Source organism: Lethenteron reissneri, chromosome 25 (assembly GCF_015708825.2).
Source record: "Lethenteron reissneri isolate LAM-NWPU_2019-01 chromosome 25, ASM1570882v1, whole genome shotgun sequence".
Lineage (NCBI taxonomy): Eukaryota > Metazoa > Chordata > Hyperoartia > Petromyzontiformes > Petromyzontidae > Lethenteron > Lethenteron reissneri.
The window spans coordinates 11,239,530-11,261,572 of record NC_083803.1 but is presented as its reverse complement, the minus strand read 5'-3'; the positions used below and the strand labels follow the sequence as shown (position 1 = coordinate 11,261,572).

At 53.5% G+C, this 22,043-nt stretch overlaps 1 protein-coding gene and 1 long non-coding RNA gene across 2 annotated transcripts in view; both read right to left on the bottom strand.

The window, feature by feature from the left end:
• Nucleotides 1-1,647, bottom strand: part of LOC133347227 (uncharacterized) — a 344,284-nt gene extending 342,637 nt beyond the window's left edge. Inside the window, exon 1 of the long non-coding RNA XR_009755694.1 lies at nucleotides 1,561-1,647. This is a non-coding gene — a long non-coding RNA (uncharacterized LOC133347227). The remainder of the gene's footprint in view (nucleotides 1-1,560) is intronic.
• A 2,058-nt stretch (nucleotides 1,648-3,705) lies between these two features.
• Nucleotides 3,706-16,057, bottom strand: LOC133347226 (gremlin-2-like). The gene is made up of 2 exons (XM_061559325.1): nucleotides 15,867-16,057; nucleotides 3,706-6,680 (listed from the first exon to the last, which is right to left on the bottom strand). Exon 2 carries the CDS (start codon nucleotides 6,677-6,679, stop codon nucleotides 6,167-6,169), a length of 513 nt encoding a protein of 170 aa, XP_061415309.1. The 5' UTR covers nucleotide 6,680; nucleotides 15,867-16,057; the 3' UTR covers nucleotides 3,706-6,166.
• Between the last annotated feature and the right edge of the window lie 5,986 nt (nucleotides 16,058-22,043).

Here is a 22,043-nt window from a genome sequence, read left to right as displayed (position 1 = left end):
ATTTAGAAAAAATGTGCTGGGAACTTCTACATAAACTGTAATGCTTTAGTTCCAGAAGAGGCTCCGCGCACGTGGAGCGAAACGTCGGACATCGAGCCGAACAGCACGCGGCAGCACGGCGCGAACACACAATGGGGGGGGAGGGATTGGGGCGAGCAGCGAGAGTACGTCGCTGGAAAGGGAAACGTTGCAGAGAGCGAGAGGAGAGTGGAGGGGGGTAGGGATGGAACCCGTGATTCCAGCCGTTTGCGGTCCTCCTTACATCGCTGTAAACAGAGCACCAAGTGAGACGAGTGGATCGACCACAGGGTATTTATAGACCACACACACTCCGCATTAGACGTCTTGTTCCACCGTTTAAGTGCAGTGTACTCCTACTCAACGTGAGAAGTGTATTCACAACGATCGGCCAACCGAGGCACGGGTCCCAGATTATGAGAAACTCGAGGGTTTAGTTGCTTGTTTTTGTTGTTTTATTTTATTCATCACGCAGTTGCCTGGCACGGGACCCAACGGGCAAAGCGTGCGGCGGCCAGCAATGCGCAAGTTGATGAATAATTATTAGAGATCGGGCAAAGAGGCGATGGGGGAGGGGAAACGTTGCCTGGTCTCGTTAAACAAAATGGAAAGGGAGCACGACAGGGTGGCCAGGTCAACCCCACGCCCGGCCGCATTTGTCTCTCCCCGCTACTCATTTAGGGCTTCTTTTGAAAAGGTGAAATGTTTTGCCGTACCCGATCGAGAACCGAGACCGTGAATGTCACCGTCGGTGGTCCTAAGCCAGCGACGAGAAGAAGAAGAAAAAATAATTCCACATTTCCATGGCGCGACTCGACGAGACTCTTGTGTTAGACAGCCACTGTCGGCTTGTCACTGAGCTGTGCAGCCTCAGCAGGCGATGGGGTGATGCCGCTGGGTCCGGTTCATCCGAATTAACATTCTTACCGTCCTGGTGAACACGTGGCCCCCACCGGACACGTGGCCCTCAACGAGCACGTGGTCCCCAACGAGCACGTGGCCCCCACCGGGCACGGCGCTCCCACTGACCAAAGAGTCGCGGCAGCGTTCAGCATTCAAAGTGCAGAGCAGCGGCTCTCAAGCCTGCGGCATGGTCACCGTGCAGGAGAAATCTCGTACGGGAAACGTCGGCGCCACGTTGCAGCGTTAAAACGCACAACGTGAAAGCAATGCCCAACACACACTGAACCCACAAACACGCGACGTGGTAACACTGAGCACATCAATCAATACACACGCGCGAAACAAACGCATGCATATTGACTCAAGTCGTCGATGTTATATCTTTCTTTCTCTCTCTCGCTGTGTATTGTGTTCTGATTAACCTGGCAAGGTGGGGGGGGGCAGTCGTCTTGATTTGGGGAGGCGCGATCTGTTCATCGTCCCCAAGATGCCGGACTGGTCGTGGCTGAGCGCCGCTTCTTCGTGGCTGCTCCTATCATGTGGCAGTAACTCACTCGACCTTGATGAGTCGGGCTGAAGGCTCCGGTCACTCTTGTAAATGAGGCCCTGTCCTGGTCACGAGAGTTCTCAGCTGATTACCAGAGGTGTGGACTCGAGTCATGTGACTTGGACTCGAGTCAGACTCGGGTCATGAATTTGATGACTTCAGACTCGACTTGGACTTGCATAACAATGACTTTGTCCCACCTCTGAGGTGTGGACTCGAGTCATGTGACTTGGACTCGAGTCAGACTCGAGTCATGAATTTGATGACTTCAGACTCGACTTGGACTTGCATAACAATGACTTTGTCCCACCTCTGCTGATTACACAAATACTAGTGGAGCCGCGGGCCTCAAGAGTTAGCGGCCGAACGATGTTTCTTGTCCGTTCCGCCAAATCTGTGCTCGTTACGAACGATTGTATTAGTGTTTTATTGATTGTTATTTGATGGTATTAAACAGTTTGAGGACTACTAGCCCAAGGTATCTCGCTGCCCAAATGACCACTCACTCAGTGGTGCTGCCAGTTCACATTGACGGCTCTGAGACGGTGGTCGCGGTCTCCGCATTTCCCGTGGCAGGAGAACAGAAACTCACTCCACGGTAGGGCCACAGTCGACTCTCCACGAACTGCTACTCATTGTATCCACCTCGGAGATGATGATGATGATGGGCTGGGTCGACACTCAAATCAGGATTCGAACTCACAGTCGTCTCGTTGGGAATCAACTCTGTGTGTGTGTTCGTTGCCACAGCCATCACACGTGGGGCTTGTTTAAGGGGTGCAACGGCGGTGAGATGTTAACTACCTCGCCTGGTATGCAGGAGGTCGTGGGTTCGATCTCGACCCTGACGCCTGCTGCTGTATATTTGGAGTTTGCGTGTTGTCTTTCCTTGGTCGCGTGGATTTTTTTCTCCGGTTTTGCCTCTACGTTTAGAATCTGTGCGCGTTTAGAGTATATGTGGGCAGGTATAAATGTCCACACGGTAAGCCATTTCGTAGGTGCTATCACTTGTGGCCATGTCGCGTTTGATAAAGAGCTACATATCTCACTGAGCCTTACCTGTTAGAGTAAAAATAATGCAGGTTAAATCATCTTGACTTAAAGCTTTCGTGACTGCAGGAATTCATATTCTTTGGGTCTTTCGGTAAAGTCACGTAGATAGGTTCACATTAGTAAGGAGGATGACGGTCGCTTGTATTGTCATCGAAACGTCGTAGTTTTTTGTTATTAATTTGAACCTATCTACGCGACTTTACCGAAAGACCCAAATAATATAAAAGTTGCATTTATCGTTCAGTTTAAAAGTGAAAGCGCAGCCCTGCAATTGCTCGCTCACGCGACTGCTGGTGGAAGAGCCTCCACCAGAGACACCTCCAGATAGCCCCCCCCCCCCCCCTAGAGGACATTTGGCCTACTCTTCCCCACCCACCATGCATCTTGAAAGAGTTGGGAGTACCTACACTTTACTCCACCACATGCGACCTGTCGGTCGTCAAACTGTTGTGTACCCATGTATGCCGCTGGGTAGAGGCGGTGGGTGCGGTGGGGGGGCTGGGCGAGCATTTAAGAAACTTGTTTCAACTGCCGCGCCTGGAGATCGAATCGAACCGACGACCTCTGCTTGTGCTGCTCACCACCGAGGCAGCAACAGCAGCAAGTGGGAGTTGGGGTGGGGGTGGAGAGAGAGGGGGAGAGAGAGAGAGAGCAAAGCGGCTCGTGAAATCTCCGTTGTGAAAATAAATCATTGTCGGCAGTGTAAACGTCACGAATTGTTGTGTGTGAATGTCGAGGTTGGTGTGCATGGGCCCCCTTGGTTTCTCTCGGGCCGTGCGCCGAAGGTGCCGAGGCCAGTGCGGCTCGCGGGGGCCCTCCCTCGCGCTCCCACAGTCACCAAAGGTAAAGATCCCCCGTGTAGCCTCAACAGACTGTCGGGGCAAGTGCTGTTAGCGAGCACCTATGAAGGCCGGCGCGGCACACGAGGGGGTGGGTGGCCAGCACCACGCCCGGCCACCTTTGTCTCCCCTAGTGGCGATGTTTACACACGGCACCGGCTACCCATTTTGAGGCTGAGTCGATCTAGGGGAGGCCCGGCGCCGGTTCAGATGGCGTTGGTGGCCGTGAGTGGAAATCCAACTCGGCTTGCCCAGTTTGTGGCGCGCTGACCGCTACACGTCTCGCTCCCCGACCCCGCAGTCAGCCGCACACACGCAGACACAAGCGCACGCAGGTTGTGTGTGTGAACCGCATTTCGCCAGCTTTATTGTATTTGGGCTTTAAATAATTAGGGTACAGTTGTACAGCCAGACAGTCGCGAGGAGGAACGCACCCCTCCTTGTACCGGTGTCCCATACGGAACCATTTTAAAGCTAAATACGCGATGCGATATAAGACGTCTCCTTTAATTTACAAACACTTCCCAACACATTTGCAGCACACGCGCACCGCGAATACGCGTCTTGCGAACGCCGAGCTGATTCCTCGATTCAAAGATAAAATTTCGACTCATGTTAAAACGCGGGTTACTATTAGCCCGTACGATGCGAATCGCAACCATCCGTGTGTGTGTGTCTCTCTCTCCCTGCTCGAATAAGCATGGGGGAGGTGGGGGGGGGGTTCCCCTCTTCCGCTGTTGGTCCACTTCCCGAGCCAAACGGCGAATGTTTCAAACTCCCACGGTGGGAGCACGAATCCATCCACAGCAACCCCCCCCCCCCCCCCCATTGACTCTGCCTGTCACGGGGCTCCGAGGACTAACGCAGGCGAATGACATCACCACTCGAAGTGTGACGAGGAGGAGTGGCGGGGTGCTCGGGACAGCACTCGTCACGGCCGAGAGAAGGGACGGTGACGGGCGGAGTGGCAGGCAGCCGGGGAACGGAACGCGTCCGAGGGGAGGGGAGACCGCCGTGGAAGGAGATGGAGCGATGAAATGAGCTCGCGTGTGGAACGGGCGCTGGGTGGGTGGATTGTTAACATCGCGGTGATCGGAGGGGGAGGCCTTCGATCCAGCAGTTGGTTTCATTCTCCCCCCCCCCCCCCCACCGAGCTGAGATGTTGTAAGTCACAGCGATCGACCACCAGCACGCCGCTCGCGATGACCCTGGCGCGCTGTTCAATTGCCAGGCCGGTGGCTGCGAACACGCGCCGTGCGTCTCTCGCGCTGCGCGTCTTCAACATCGATGTTGGGGGGGGAGGGGGGGTTGTTTTTTTGCTAACTACGAATAATTATTTGGGTCTTTCGGTAAAGACAAATAGATAGACAAGTAAGACAATTATCGCGACGTTTCGATCGCAACGCAAGCAATCGTCATCAGGTGATAACATAGATGTTCTCCTGCCTCGGCAGCTCTCTCGCCTGATGCGGATTGCCTGCGTTGCGATCGAAACGTCGCGATAATTTTCTTATTTTTCTATTTACGTGGCTTGACCGAAAACCCCAAAGAATATGAATTCCCGCAGTCGCGAAGTTTTAAGTCAAGAAATAACTACAAAGTCGATGCTCGCGTGCATTTGGTCGATGTATCTTTGGCGATACTTAGGGAATGCTAGAAAAAAATATATTTATAATGATGTCTAAACACCGCAATATACATTTATAAACATAGTATACGCTGTCAGTGAGCAACGCAATTGTCCTATAAATACAGCATCATCTATATATATAGACTATATATTGTACAGCAAAGTTTATTATATGTCTCCAAACTCACCACGTGTCTGTACAGGATGTTGACCGTGAGCGAGTGTTCCACCTCGCGTTGCGGGAATCATAGGAAACAAAGCAAGATTCGTAAGATTGTCAACTTTTCATCTCTCATAGCCGGTCCACATTCTTCATCTTTTTGGTGACGATGACAAATCTGGAGACGGGACGTGTCGGTGCCGACCAAACCAGTTTTCGGAACAAGAGATTAAAACAGACATCGGCCGTTCCGGCAGACGGATCGTGGAGAGGAAACCCCCTTCTGTTGACAATTGCTGCACAACACGACCAACTGGAAGCTGGTTCCGTTCACTCGGCACTCGGCAGCACGCGCCGCAGTCACTCCCACAGGTTGCCAGCGGGTTGTGTTGTTGTTGTTGTGTTGTTGTTGTTGTGTTGTTGTTGTTGTTGTTGTTGTGTGCTAGGGGAGCGGTTAGTGTCGCGGTTAGCGCGCTCGCTCCACCGCGCTACGAACCCGGCGAGCCGAGTTCGATTTCCCGCTCACGGCCCAACACCGCCGGTGACGATTATCTGAACCGGTTCTGGGCCTCCCCTAGGTCGACTCAGCATCAAATGAGTACCTAGTGCGGTGTGTAAAAACACCGCCACTGGGAGAGACAAAGGCCGGTCGGGCGTTAGGTGTTGGCCACGCACCCCCTCGTGCGCCGTGCCCGGCCTTCATAGGTGCTCGCTAACAGCACTCGCCGCAGCAGTCCGCTAAGGCCGTTCCGTTGGGGATGGTCGTCGTTGTGTGCAGCTAGACGTTATTATCCGGCACGGAAACTGTAGAGGCGCTGGGAGGAATAAAAAAAAATGTATATATATACGTCGCAGCATTCGCACGCGTAGAAAAATACATCAGTCGCTGCTCGAGCAAAATCAAATAAATAGCCGTATAAAAAAAACAAGGGGGATCAAAACATATTTGAGCGCGTTGTCCACCATCGTGGGGTCATCGCGGGGGGGAGGGGGGGGAGGCCCTCTCGCGTCGTCCTTCACAGGTCCTTGATGTCCACCGCCGTGCAGCGGCACGTCTTCACCTTCTGCACCCGCTTCAGCTTGAAGGGCGGCTGCAGGTCGGGGCACTGCAGCTCCACCACGGTGGAGATGATCTTCTGCGGACGGCAGAAGGCGCACGACTTAAATGCGTCCTCCTCGCCCTGGCGCCCGTGGCGCGGGATGTAGAACGAGTTGCACTGGCCGTAGCAGAAGCGGTTGATGATGGTGTGGCTCAGACAGCCCTCCTCGGTGATGGTCTGCCGCAGGGGCTGTGACTTGCACCAGTCCTGCTTCAGGTAGCGCCGCTCGGTGATGATCAGCGCCTCGTGGCTCGAGTCCAGGATCTGCTTGTCCCTCGCCTTGGTCGGCTTCGCGTCGGACGTGTTGGGCCGCTCCTTGTCGGGCGGAGGGATGGCGCCCTGTGGCACCACCCGCGCCTTGCGCGCCGCGCCCAGCGCCAGCCCCAGGCTCCAGAGCAGCACGAGCGTGAGCAGGGCACGCCGGGACATCCTGCACCGCACCGCACCGCACCGATTAGTCCCCGAGACAGCCAAGAGGGTCGAGGTGTTTCTATCCCGTCGCTCGCTTTACCCACGAAAACCTCAATGAGTCTCATGCCACCATTGGAACCTCATTTGCCAGTAAAACATATGATCCATCTTCTTGGTTCTGTCGGTAAAGTCACGTAGAAGGGAAGAAATAAAATAATAAAAATTAAACATAATAAAATTATATAATAATATTTTATATTATATGATAATTGGTTTTTTACCCTTTAATCTGGCAACAAAACTGACACCTTTTTTTTACAAGGAGTCATGTTTGCATAGACCACAATACCTGCAGTCGTAATGCAAACAAAAAACTTAACTCTGATAATGTATGCACTGTCCTTGAAGTTGATTGGTCCACACCCGAGACAGCTTCTCATGCCCCTCTTTGCTCAGGAGGGTCCTGCCAAGTTGTCGCAGTAGGTGGCGGTGATTGCTGCGTGTATTCCAACTTAATTATTTGCGACGGGGGAGGGGGGAGAAGTTATGATTGCCGAGAGGAAGGCGAGACCTGGTTGAGATTCCAATTGCCACCGTGCTGTATTGTACCGGGGCTAGGACTTGAACTTGGGTCAATGGGGATTTATGTATATTCACTGGACCGTATACAACATGTGTGAGTATGTGTGTGTGAATGTGCAAAAGTGCACGAGAGAGCTGGGACGGTTATAGTCAATAAGTCGACAAAAAACACTGTAATAATTTTTTTTAACTTAAACAAAATGGTGACTGCCATCCTCCCTCCCGAAGGCGGGAAACTCCCGCAAGCCACGTCCATCGTGACAAGGTTCTTGATGCCCATAATGTCACCAAGCCCCGCTCAGAATCTCCAGTCCAGCGGCACGAGTGGTGCACAGATGTGAGACCTGTTTCTTTGCAACTATTTTCGTGTGGTCTGATTCGTCGAATAACGGAACCAATCATTAGTTGAGTAAGTATTAGCTAAACGATCATATGATATAACCCGAGATGCAAACGCACACACTGAGCCGCGTGTTTACGCAGGCACGGTTTAGTGAACGACTGCGTTACGCCCATGGCGAGAGTGACTGATGAACCATGAATCATTCACTCACTATACGAGTGTAGGTCACAGCGTCTCCCTGTCCACAAGTGAGTGGCTCAGGGCTGATCTCTATTGGCTGCTCTGAGCCAATGGGGGCAATTCCACATTGCTACCATAAAAATGTGTGGGAGCTGTGGCACAGTGGTTAGCCGTTCACTCCCCTGTGATCTAAGATTGATTCCTGCCCACGGCAGACATCCGTAGCGGGAGATATCTGAATTAGGTTGTGACCTCACCACAACATCATCATCATCATCCAGCAGTGGAGCGACCAAGGCCTGTACCTATACACAGTGTTGAATGAAAATCCAAAGTGGCGATGCTAATATGCGCATGGAGGCAGTGCTCATTCCTTTTGGCAATCTTGAGAAATTGCTGAAAATCCCGCATTGCTATGGTCGAGAAACGCCGTCGTATGAATGTTTGTTGAACTTCCTTCTCACCGTACTTAGCCAACCGTGCGAATCGGAGCAACAGGCTCCCAGTCTTATCATCATCATCTATGATCAATCCGCTGCTGGATGAAGGACCTCCCCAAGTCCTCGCTTCGGCTCGCGACGATCCACCTGGGGCCTGCGCACGCGCCGGTCTAATTGCTCCATCTCCTCGGCAGCGAACGTCCCCGTGTGGTTTTTCCTCCTTTGACTGCCACTCCGTTGCTATCCTTGACCCATCGCCCATCGCCTCATCTGGCTGTGACGCGTCCTACCCAAGCCCCCGCTCACTTTGTCTGAACAGTCAGAATGAGGCCGTTATCCATAGCAAAAGTTGTTTTGTTTGTTTGTTCAATACTCGTGCTGTCGTCGTTAAACCCGCCACCACCCGGACGCAGCCAAGTAGGAAGGTTTGTCACGTAAACAAAACGTGGCAACTAGTTGGTGAGTAAACAAAAAACCCCACAACATTTACAACTTGAGTACTGTGACGTTTCGCTGGTGATTGCAACCAGCTCCATCACACGATTCGTCAGAATTGTGAGATAAGTCTTCCTGTTTCGGTCTTAAATCGAGTAGAGGCGATGTCATCAACGTGAGCCAATCAGGTTTGAAGACCAGAGAGAAGTTAATGGACTCTAATGAATAAAAATGCATCATGTCAGTCTGTGAATATGCACTGTTCACTTGCGGGCGCTCTCGAATTCACGGGTTCCTCTTTATGTCTCTCTACCTTACTCCCATCACGCATATCACCATATTTCTTTGGGCACTTTTCAGTTTTTGTTCCATTTTTTTCCCCGTCAATTTCAATATTTCTGAACCATACGTCGCAGCCGGTAGGTACGCACTGATTGAATCAAGTCAGTCCACTTTGTCCTCCATGCTTGGTGAAATTAGTACCGCCTGAAGGTCGTCCCTGTCATAGCAATGTTGAATTTGCATCACTGGATCAAGGCTAACAAAGGAGATGAACATGGACCACAGCTGACACTATTCTGGGAACATATTTACTCTCACGAATGAAATTACATCACTCTGTGTAGAGTTGCTCTGACTTCCAGTGGGCAGAAGAGTAACATGGAAATCCCGGTCAGAGGTCGACTCAGTCCATCATCACTGCCGGGGCCCATAAAATAGTTACCACTTTATTGTAAGCCGCAGTCGTCAAATTGATGTGACCGGGCTCGGCCACGGGAAAGTCGAGTGTTGGCGATGGCTCGGGGCTGCAGAGACGAGCGTGTGAATGAACACAAAATATAATGTTGGTCAAGGCCGTAGCAAATTGAGTCAACAGTGGGGGGACCAAATCTTCCAGGGGGTCTGGGGATCCCCCTCCATTAAAGAAATCTACATTTTAAAACGATTTTTCTGCCATTTCCTGCCTAGAATATAATACAATTCCCTAACACATGGGATGGACTTTTCATTAATTTTTTTTACAATAATGTATAATAGTGTATTGTATTACACTGCTCTGTTTTTTTCTTTTTTACCTCTTCTTGTTTCATTGTATGTAATGGCAGAGATTAGGGATTAATAAAGTACAACCATAACCACAATCATATAAACATACATCTATTTATAGCAATATATTGGGGGGGGGGGACATTTTGAGCATATTTGAATATTGGGGGAGGGGGGGATGTGCCCCCCCCCCCCTCCCACAATATATATTATAATTACGGCCTTGATGTAAGTGCACGCCCGTATTGCCGACGCGCGCGATTTGATCCCAGTGACGACGTAAGATCTCGGAAGCTGAGCAGGTGTGAGCCTGGAGAGTGCGCGAACGCCGTGCACGCCGCAACAGGTGCTACATGGAGGCGCTGTGCTGCCGCCGAGGGCAGTGCTGCGACAACGCCACGGCTGCCCTGCACTGCCTCCCCCGCCTACTGACCAGCGCGGTGAAGTATGGACACATAAACCGTCACGGCCTGCACAGAGGAGAGGAACCTCATGCGGCAGTCGATTGGCAAACGGAGGGTACTGGGGTGCATACGGTACATCCAATGTGGGCTGTTGCAGTGTCTCATGTAACATACCACGTATTTCTACGTCTACAGGAATGACATCTGAATATGTATCAACACATACGTCTCAATGTGCGCAAGAATTATAAGTAATAATTTCCACCACTTTGCCGATCCACTGCACGATGGAGACATCCCCCAACTCCACGTCGAGTGTGGGGGTTGTTTCGCCGCACTTCATCACGCTGGCCGTATGGAGTTGGCGAGGTCGGGATCTCACTCGGATATCACTCGGAGTCAGGCTGGCTTGAACCAGTGCTGGCGGACATCCGGATGCTGTTAATCGAGGGCCCTGTCCGTGAGACATAGGTCCAGGTTTCGTCGCAGAACTCCTGAATGGTGGAGTTTGTTGTCCTTCCCCCGCACATCCGATGAGCACAGTGGGCTACGTACGGTGCGAAAGAAGTCCAATGTGCATACGCAACACTGAATGACCATTGGCGTCGCTGTGGGGAAGGAGGCGGATTGTGTGCCTGTTTATTGCGTGTCTTGTGCTCTCCACAATGACGCAGACGACGCTGCTCTGTTCGGCGAGTACAGGATACGTCTGGGGAGTAAATGAAGCTTCAATTCCCGTCGCATCCGTGGCGCCTGCGGCTCTCGCTGTGTCCAGCTCTCATCAGGGGTCGCGGGTCGTTGAACGTTTATAGAGGGGGGGGGGTCATAGGGACTCGTAATATTTGAGATTTAAGGCAGGGGGGGGGAGTCTGCCACAAAATCTCGAGTCGCACTGACAGGGCTGAATATAACCGCGGGGGCTCCATCGTTAGTGCCGATGAGGCTGTAAATTCCACGCTCGCTCTGGCTCCTGGAGTTGTCCACAATTACGTGGCCCCTGTGGCTGCGTCTTATTGGGGGGTGGTGGTGGGGGGGCGGTGTCGGCTAAAACCACGGCCTTCTGTCCTCCTCTGCCAGAGGTTTATTTGTGCCCAGTATAAAACACATGTTGAGCGTCGGGTTAATGCTGAACCTAATGAATCGCAGCCCTGAGTGATCACCGCGTGTGCGGTGGCGATCGACGACCGCGTGGAGCGGGGGCCGAGGGTCGGAGGGTGGGGGAAGTGGTGGGGGGGGGGGAGCAGCGACCTTCGGGTGCGGCAAAAAAAAGAGAGAAACGCACGCGGGGGACACAACAACAAAGACACACTTCCGCGGTGACCTTTCGTCTACTCTTCCGGATTGAACGCACCGCACCGATGGACGGGCGACGCGTCTGAGATGGTGGGGGGGGGTGGGGAGGAGGGGCACGTCACATCCCGCAAAGAGACGGAGCGATGAAATCCAGCCACGCGCTGGGGGTGTTTGGCGGAACAATTTACGCCGCTGAATCGCTGGCGGGGGCGGCGGCGGCGTCTTGGTGGAAGCTCTCATCCGACACGGCCGTGCAGTGGGGCACGATGGGCACTGGGCCATACTTCACCACGCTGGGCAGCGTGGGTCGGTGGAGGTGGGAGTGCGGGACAGCGATGGCTTTTTTTTTTGCCGCAACTGCCATGAGCGCCTGCTAACACGGCACAGGCTCCAGCCTGCTTAGCGTTGCTCGTGAGCCATTCGAACGAAAGGCGAACTGGCGCGGAGCGCTGCGCTCAGAGCACTCGTCCCGTGCTGGGAAGGCCGCGGGTTTCGCGTCCCACTCGGGGTCAACTCGGCCAATCGCCCCTCCGCGGTCGTTACACACAAAAAAAACACTGCGCCTGCAACTCGTGCCAAATCAACCGCGGCTGTTCTTTGGTGTGACCATTTCCTCGCCGTGGGAATGTCGAATTTTTCCACCACTGCCTCGGCGCCGCCGATGCAGACGAGTGCAGAAAATGTTGCGACGCTCAACTGAGCAGAGCGACGCTGGTGTTAGAGATCCTCCGGGCCAGGCGTGGGCAGCTGTCTCTTTAGACAGCCGAGAGGCGTGGGCAGCCTCGATAGACAGCCTAGAAGCGTGGGCAGCTGCCTGTGTAGACAGCCTAGGCCCTAGAGGCATCGATGCCTGTAGGCTGTCTATGGGCGTGGGCACTACACCCCGCTATCTTCATGAGTGGATCAGTGGCACAGCGATTAGCGCAATTGCACTGTGAACCCGGCGACCCGCCCCCGTTCAGCTCCTGGCCACGGTCAACTTCAGTGGCGAGCGATATCTAAAACTGAGACTGGCCACTCCCGTCAGCTGCACTGACCAGCGTGGTGAAGTATGGTCAAACGACACCCACGACTAACACGGCGGGTGAAACCCTTGATCCGGCGGCGGTGGACCGATAAAGCGACGCGCATTTTCTCTCAACGTCAGCGCCCTTGTCGGCTCACGTGTTGCAGCATGAATGCGGACCGCGAAGTGCCCGTGGCTATGGAGTCTCGCACGTGTTTACGACGGGGCCGTTATCTTCTGGCGCCCCGAGGCCGCTGCTATCTGATGCGCCGTCGCTCCTCGCATGGGGGCGACGCGAGACGCGTTACCGACGTCGAGAAGAGTGCGAGACGGTGGTTTTGCAAAGAGATTGCTCGTGATTACAGCGCGAACGTGGGGTTTCATTATCAGCCGCGGACAGTCCGCTGCTGGACGAAGGACCCCCCCCCCCTTCGTCCAGCAACTTGATACAGCAGTCGTGCTGTGACGGTTCCACCTGAAGACGGAAACTTGTGTTGCCTCCGAAACGTCGTGATTTTTCTTTTATTTTTCTTTTACTTTTATTAATTCAAATTTTTTACCTACGTGACTTTACCGAAAAAACCTAAAAATATGCCTCCCCCCCCCCCACAAAGCCGCCACCACATTCCCCGCGATCCAGCGATGCAACAACGATCGAACCCGATTTCGCCGCTCCATCTCCCGCGGGAGGACGTGCTTCCTCTCGGACGCGTTCCATCCCCTGGCTGCCACTCCGTCGTTGCTCTCGGCCACCGTCATTCCCGGTGGCCGTGACGCGCGCTGACAAAGCCCCGCACTCTTCTCGACCGCGCGAATTGCCTCTTTGGCGCCTGCGTGTGTAAGCGCGTGCACGTTCACACGTGCGCACTTACGAATCGCGACTCACCGTGTAGTCGCTCCGTATTATACATTTGCATGTAACGCGACGGCTACAACAACGTTAGCCGCGCGTGGTCCTCTCCGGCGACACCCTTTAAGAGTGTGCTCCTAATCTCAGCTCGTTACCTGTATAAAAGACACATGGGAGCCGGAAATATTTCTGATTGAGAGGGGGTCAAATACTTATTTCCCTCATTAAAATGCTAATCAATTTATAACATTTTTGACATGCGTTTTTCTGGATATTTTTGTTGTTATTTTGTCTCTCACTGTTCAAATAAACCTACCATTATAAGTATAGACTGATCATTTCTTTGTCAGTGGGCAAACGTACAAAATCAGCAGGGGATCAAATACTTTTTTCCCTCACTGTACGTGGGAGGAGTGGTGGGGCAGTGCTTAACGCACTGCGCTGTGTACCATCCGAGTTGGATTCCCGGCCACGGCTGACATAAGTGGCGAGTGACCCGTTCCTGGTGGTGGCCTCCCCCTCCCCCAGCTACGCTTCAGCAACCCCGCTAACCAGCGTGGTGAAGTATGGCCAAACAGCCCCTCATTACCGAAACCGAAGCATTCATCCAACAACGGATTAACAAAAGTCCGTAAATCATAGATGCATTGTTACGGTGCTGGGAATGTGTGTGGGGTTACTATTGAAATTGAATATCGTATCTCTAAACAAGAGACAATTGCGTTAACAGCGTCAGGAAGCTGTTCATACAACTGGGTGGCGTGGGCGGCTTTCAGGTTTGGCCATTCGGCGGTGACCGGGGCACATCGGCATGGCTAAGCCGTGCCACTGAAGACGCCTCAAACTTTGCCGTCGGGTGTCGCAAACGCACGACGCACGATTTGGTCATTCTCTGTCGAATTTTTCCGCCGTGGACTGGAATCGAACCTTGAGCGAGTGAAGAGCTCACCGCTTTTTTTTTGTTTCGCGTCCTTATGGAGAATGTAACAAAATGACTCGCCTCCGTCTCGTATGTGGTCGCTCTACGTATAACAACAAAAACAAACGTGTACGCATCCTATCAGCCGCACAGCAATCCTTCCGCGAGTGTATCGCATGAGCAGCATTGGTTCGACACAAAGCACAACCTAGAACCGGTTTTGACATTCAGCGTTCTCGTCAGCAAAGTTCGGCCTAGTTGAACCGATCTACGGTTGTGAACTGCCAGGTGCTTGACCGGCGAGTGCCGTGATCTCTTCCTCTCCATTCACAGTCCTCTTACACGACTCCAAACACCCCGAGCGGAGCGCAACTTGGTGGAGTGCGTTGCGTGACGAGGCCGAGGGCGAGAGTTTGGCCGCTCAAACTCGGGGGCTTTTACAAATGTCTCCGCCAGCGCCGCCGATGTCACCGAGTAATCGCGTGGGCCCTGTGCTCTGCAAAGTTTCCCGTTCGCGCGGCGCAGTCGTGTGAGCTCGGTGTCGTCCTGCCGTTCCTCGGCTCGCCGGCGAAGCGTTTGCCGCTGAGAGTGAACACGCGAAGCGACTTTGCGCGTGTCCCTCCCTCTCTCTCTCCCTCTCCGGGAGCTGTCGATCACTTCAGGGTGGTCTCAAAGTGCACCTAGCCTGGCACGCGCTACGTGGTCACGTCCCCGCCACGGGCGCAATTGGCAGCTGTGGTTCGTAGCGATAAAGCCAAGAGACTCGCGCGCACTTTGCGTGGCCAGCGCCCGAGTCATCTTGTGCCGCACACGGAGGAGTACCCCGAGGATCAAATAAAACTGCGCTCTTGGACGTTCCGTTACATTATAGAGGCAATATAAATGCAGGTTCTGTATTATTATTATTGTTGTTGCTGTTGTTGTTAAATAGAGAAGTGGATGCGTGACGACGCGTGTGATACATGGCCATGCTGCTGTGAGTCTCGGGTACAATGACACCACGCATCGGTCAGGCTGTGGGTTCCCGTGCGGGCAGCGACTCGTGCTGTCGATTAACGAAAACCAAGGCTGACGCCGAGTGGGGGGGGGGGATGGTGGCTTCATCCAGCAGTGGATTGACTCCCGGTTTTAAATCATTATTATGACGATGACTTTTATCCTGAAAGTATCATTGGCGGATCGATGGGCATTTTTTGTTCTTTCATATTTGAACGTGACGCCATGTATGGGAAGTCGTTTGTCCATACTTCACCACGCTGGTCAGCAACAAGTTGTTAAAGGGGATGGGGTTGAGCGGCATGCAGAGCTCGAACGCACGTGGAACGACCCCCGAACGCACGTGGAACGACCCCCGAACGCACGTGGAACGACCCCGGCAACGCACGTAGAACGACCCCTCGCACGCACGTGGAACGACCCTCGCACGCACGTGGAACGACCCCGGCAGCCGCGTGACTCCCCCCGCAGTGGAAGCCACGTGTGGGTGTGTGTGTGTAACCGTTTTCAGAATCGATTATCGGTTCAGAAACTCGGGAACCGGCAATGGAACGAACGCACCGATCTGCGCCCGCTAAAGCACGAACGGCACGGGCGCATTCAAGGCACCGCGTGAAAGGGCTCCAACGCGATACATCTCAACACGTGCGGCAAACCGGTAACCGTGTTTTGTAGCCACCCGTTGTGTGTGTGACAAGTTGTCGCCTCACCTCGTGTCTCTGTGGCAGGCGGAGAGATCTTGCGAGTGGCCGAGCAGTGGCTGCTTGCTGTCTGCGTGCCGCTCTCTCCCTCTCCTCCTCCTCTTCGTCTCTGCGCGTGTCTCTCACGTGCAATGCGTGCGGCGTGTGGATAAGAATACGCCCGTGCGCTAGAAGCCCCAGGGCCTGCGGTCACCGCTGCGGAGTAGCGACTGCCGTGAGAGCTGCCAGCAAGCCCGCGCCTTTATAAAGGCGCCCTGACTGACAGCTCGGCTCGGGGGAAAGTGCGGGGGCTGAGCGGGGGGGCTGAGCGGGGGGGGGGGCTGAGCGGGGCTTCCGCTGGGCACGAGCGGAGGATCGCCACCAACTTCGTAAGCTCGACCCTCTTCTCTGCCGCCGCCTCCTCCTCCTCTTCACACCCCCCACACCCACACCCCCCCCCTTTCCCCACCCCCAGCAGCACACACCCTAACTTGCCACACACACTCTTAACACCCCACCCCACCGCACACACACACACGCACCCATACACGCAGAAAGACAAAGACAAAGGTCGCCCGTATAGCCTACACAAACTTTTGGGGCAAGCGCTGTTCGCGAGCACCTATGAAGGCCGGCAAGGCACACGAGGGGGTGGGAGGCCAGCACCACGCCCGGTCGCCTTTGTCTCCCCCGTGGCGATTTTTACACATCGCACCAGGGAATCATTTGAGGCTGAGTCGACCTAGGGGAAGCCCAATACCGGTTCAGATAATCGCCACTGGTGTTGGCCAGGTTCGTAGCGCAGTGCGCTAACCGCTACACTACCGCTCCCCACTACACGCACGCACCCAACTTGCTCCCACACGAACACAAAAAGATCTCCCGTATAGCCTTAACAGACTGTTGAGGCAAGTGCCATTCGCGGCACACGAGGGGGTGGCTGGCCAGCACCACGCCCGGCCGCCTTTGTCTCCCTGGTGGCGATGTTTACACACCGCTCCAGTTACAGTACTTATTTGAGGCTGAGTCGACCTAGGGGAGGCCCAGGACCGGTTATGATAAAATGATCACACTTCCACATACACACGCGCGCGCGCGCTCACCAAAGATCCCTCGTTCTAGACTGCAGCAACGAAGGCTGTTGGTGAACACCACTTTAGATCGGCTCGGTCTCAGCGGGAAGTTGTGGTGGCCAACCCCACGCATGGATACCTTTGTCTTCCTTACAACGTCTGATGTATTTACGAACTAAAGAAGCCAGTTTCCTAGCTCAGTGCACGAATCACTCCGCCACCGCTCCCACCCATCAGCGTTCATACATCGGTGATATCGCCATCATCATCATCATTAGCCATGGTCAATCCACCGCTGGATCAAAGCCTTCCCGAAGCCACCGCATCTCTCACGATCATGCGACGCAATTGATCCACATCGCCACAGGTCCACGATCCACATTGAGAGAGACGCGTTGTGTGCTCGCTCTCGTGTCAAAGCTTCGCCGGACCTCGGCCCCGTCGGAACCAATGAAGCGGCCACCAAGACCACCGACGGGAGAGCAGGAATGTTGTGAAGTTTATTGTCTGTCCCCTGGGGTGACCCTGCCGAATTTATTGATTCACGGTCATGAAGAGCGCAGCGTCGAGGGGGGAGGGGGGGGTGGAGAGAAAATGTGAAGTGTGAATAATGGACGAAGGGCAACGATAATAATAATCACCGTACATTTCAAAATTGCTATCATTTCGGACAACTGTAATGCCCCGTACACGAGCGGTTCTGATCTTTAATTAACAAAAAATATATATTCTTCCAGCACCACGAGAAGAAGCGATTCCAAGCGCGGAGCCCGTGGCGTGGCTGCGAAGACACTGACCTCACTCCCTCGCGTCAATCACCAGTCGTCGTAGTAGTATTGTTGTTGTTATTATTATTATTATCACGAGTTGTAGAAGTAGTAGTATTATTATCACGAGCCGTATTATCAGGGCTTCGTTTCTCACGGAATGTTTTCCGGGACAATAATTTGGGGGGTTTTTCTCTCGGATCTTTAAACGAGACGAAGATCCGACGCTGTCGGGAATCTTTACTCAGAGAGGAGACCGAAGCTATCAAATGTGGGGTCTTAACTGGGACGTGGGCAACACAGTGGCTCACTCTTGCGAATCGTGCCACGGATTCCTTGGCTTACGATTTAAAGGAATAATACGCGGCGCGTGTTGGAGATTCGCGGTGCACAGCTGGGACTCTCTGAGCGACTAAAGAAATAGAATGAATCGCCACCGAACATCGCAAACTCGGACCAACTCCCGTCTCATCACGCCGGGTGGGACCGCACTCTTCTCAATGACTTCTCTTTCTCAAATGAGGACGACGATGTGACGATGTGACGCTACTCTTTGGACGATGAAGTTGGATGGTAGATTAAGATGACGCTGGCGGTGACGATGTGTCGATGATGCATTGGATGTTCATGAATGATGATGATGATGGCCATCATCATCATTCACTCATAGTAATCATAATAATAACAACAACATAACTCATTGATCGATTATCCATGCGCTGTATACCCGCTGCTTAATTGAAACCGGAATGGTCCAGAATACTGTCCCGGGAATTATAGCGGCACGAGGCACGTCACACCTCGCCTGACGTTGTCCTCCTGACGCTGATAATTAATTAATCCTTTGCAGCGCATCACAGGAATGCGTCGTGTGTGACAATAAAAAAAACAGGACTTCGTCTGAAGCTGCTGCTGCTGCCGCCCCTGCCACGTTGACACTGGTGCACAAAGCACAATTAGCAATGCACCTCCACGCACGTGTCGTAGGTGACGAGTCGGGCGATGGGCCTTCTTCGCGTGCTGCCACGGAGAGGCGTGCCTTGTACTCTCGTTGTAGTGCCTTACGCCGATAATCCCTATTACTCCTAGGCAGCCTAGCGACGGGAAACAAAAAATCGAGCGGAAAATTAACACCCGAAACAACCCCCCACCCACCTCCCCCCACCCGCCCAACAACCTCCACCCCCCCACCCTCCCCCCGGTCCCGGAGTACCGGGACCGGCTTAACTCTCCGCCACTGTTGTTGGTCGTGAGCGGGAATCGAACTGGGGTGGCCGGCTTCGTAGCGCGGTAGTTTAGCGCGCTACGCTACCGCTCCCCAGCACACAACCACACACCGACATGCTGGAGCGACTGCATAATAGAAACCCCATCATCATCATCGTCATCATCATATGAGACATGGTCAATCCACTGCTGGATGAAGACCTCTTCCCAAGTCATCTCTCGCGGTCCATGCTGTGTAACAATGCACGCAGCACCTGCACACGAGCTGATTGAATTTGCTCAATCGTTCGCCGCCGCTTCTCCGACTCGCGCGTTCCTCGTTGTTGCTGCTGCCGAGTGGAACATTCCGCATTCGCGTTGCGAGATCGCTCCATTTGATTGCGTAAAGCCCGGGCACGCTCCGCCGATAGGTTAATCAGTGCGCACCGTAATGCCGCGTGCGATGTGCGGCTCAGAGACGTGGTCATTAGCGAAGCGAATTTTTCACAACATCTGGAAAATCCGCAGAGAAGCAATGGAAAGACGGGGTGGGGGTGAGAGGGGGGGGGGGTTGAAATTGCATTGAGAGACAGAAGGAGGAACACGCGGATTCGAGAGTTAGAGACATCATCCAACGCGTTACGAAGCGCAGTGGGGTGGGGGGGGGGGCTTGGGGCACGGCTGCCCCCTTTGCCTGCCCAGGCGATGATAGTCCAAGGGTCGCGGACAGTGACGGAGAGGCGGCAAAGGAAATGGAAACGCGCAAGCGAGGGTACGTGCGCCAGGGAGATGGAGCGAGGAAGAGCAACCGCTCGTGTTCAGGTGCTGGACTGTGTGAGATATGCCGACGACTTGGGGGTGGGTGGGGGGGGGGGGCCTTCATCCAGCAGTGGATTGACCATGGCTGCTGCTGCTGATGATGATGATGAGACGTGAGTGATTTGTTATGATTCGCCCTCGGCAGGTGAAGGAAGTCTCTCGCTGGAGTCTCTGCCACTCCCGCCTCGTGATTGTAGAGGGACGCGCGGTGACGTGTTCCACATTGCCCACGCACAACGGAGCGTCATTCGGGGTTCCCCACCACCACCACCTGCTGGTGCTGCTGCTGCTGATACTACTGCTGCTGTTGCTGCTGCTACTGCTACTGCTGCTACTACTGCTACTGTTGCTGCTGCTGCTACTGCTGCTACTACTGATACTGCTGCTGCTAATGTTGCTGCTGCTGCTACTGCTGCTGCTACTGCTACTACTGCTGCTGCTACTGCTGCTACTACTGCTACTGCTGTTGCTGCTGCTACTGCTGCTACTGCTACTGCTGCTGTTACTGCTACTGCTGCTACTACTGCTACTGCTGTTGCTGCTGCAACTGCTACTGCTGCTGCTACTGTTGCTGCTGCTGCTACTGCTGCTGCTACTGTTGCTGCTGCTGCTACTGCTGCTGCTACTGTTGCTGCTGCTGCTACTGCTGCTACTACTGCTGCTGCTGCGCTGATCACTCATCGAGCGTGCGTCCCGCTCGTGACGTCGGCGCGTTTAACTGCCCCGTGGCAAATGTCACCGCACGCGTGAGCCACACGGAGCCCGCATAATCGTCATCACCATCATCATCGTCATCACCACCATAATCATCGTAATTACCACCACCATCATCATCGTCATCACCATCGTCATCACCACCATCATCATCGTCATTACCACCACCATCATCATCGTCATCATCATCGTCATCACCACCATCATCATCGTCATTACCACCACCATCATCATCGTCATCACCACCACCATCATAATCGTCATCACCACCATCATCGTCAGCATCGTCATCATCATCATGATCGTAATCACCACCATCATCATCGTCATCATCATCACCATCATCATCGTCATTATCGTCATCATCATCGTCGTGTGCATGTGCAGCCCCTGTTGGAGATCCACTGCTGGATGAGGGCCTCGCCATGCCGTATGTAGTCGTGGGTGTTATTTGACCATACTTCACCGCGCTGGTCAATGCGGCTTGGTGAAGGTGGGAGCATAAACGTACAGTCCAACAATGGATGTTGCTGCACTGCCCCAACGCGCCCTCACCGCCCACTCCCGCTGCACACAACCTACAGCACCTGTTTTATGCGTGGTGGTGTTCGCCCATCCAAGCACGGTCCAGGCTCGGCCTTGCTTAGCTTCCAATGTGTAGCCGGATTGAGACGAGGTCATCGACTTCGTCTGCATCGGCTCAGGGCCGCGAGTTCAAACCCCGGTCGAAGGTCAACTCAGGTCATCGTCCATCCCGGAGTTGATAGAACGAGCAACTCTTTGCAGAAAGTCAGCAGCGGTTGTTCCTGTGGAGAGCACTGGGCCCCGTCACAGGAACGTGGAATTCCCACCACCAGAATCGCCCTCAAGGTCAATTAAGCAGAGAGAGAGAGAGCGGTCCCTTTCTCGAGGAGAGGGAACTTGAAACGGAGCTGTCAATCCCTGCTGTGGTTATGATGAAGGCCATGGTGGCTGTATTGGGGTAATTTTTGTATAAAATCAGGGTGCGCGAGGTGCTTCCGTGATTTTATTTTGTTTATTTCGTGAGCGGCAGAGTAGCTCACGGCAAGATGCCACTCTCTGTGTGGAGACTGTGTGGGTAACTGTGAAAAAAAGAGCTTCATAGCTCATCGGATTCTACCAGTCTGAATAAAGATTCTGATGTTCTATCCCCGTGTTCTGCACGGGTTTCCTCCAGGTTGCCCGCTTTCTGCCCTTAACATAAAATTAATAAACCATGCAATGTCATTTGCAGGACCCTCCTGCAAATGAGTCGTCGGACTCAATGTGATGTTTCCTGGGTAAATAATCACGTGTCATTTTATATATTTCTAGTTTTTAAATACGAAAAAAATTCTAACAGTTTGGAAGTAAAATAAACCGTGATCCAATTGCGCTGACAATCGTGTGAGTTGTATGTCCAGTATTCATGATGTTGAAGTTATTTCGCACCGTACGTAGCCAACCGTGGCAATCGGAGGTGGCGGAAAGCGAGGGAAGATCCCGATCCCACGCTTGCCCTGTGAATGGCCCCGAGATTCCGCTCGACGCTTCGTTCAACATTCACGAGTCCCCGGATCGGCTGCGATCTCCGTGGCAAAAAAAGACTCCTTCGTCGTGACGACGAA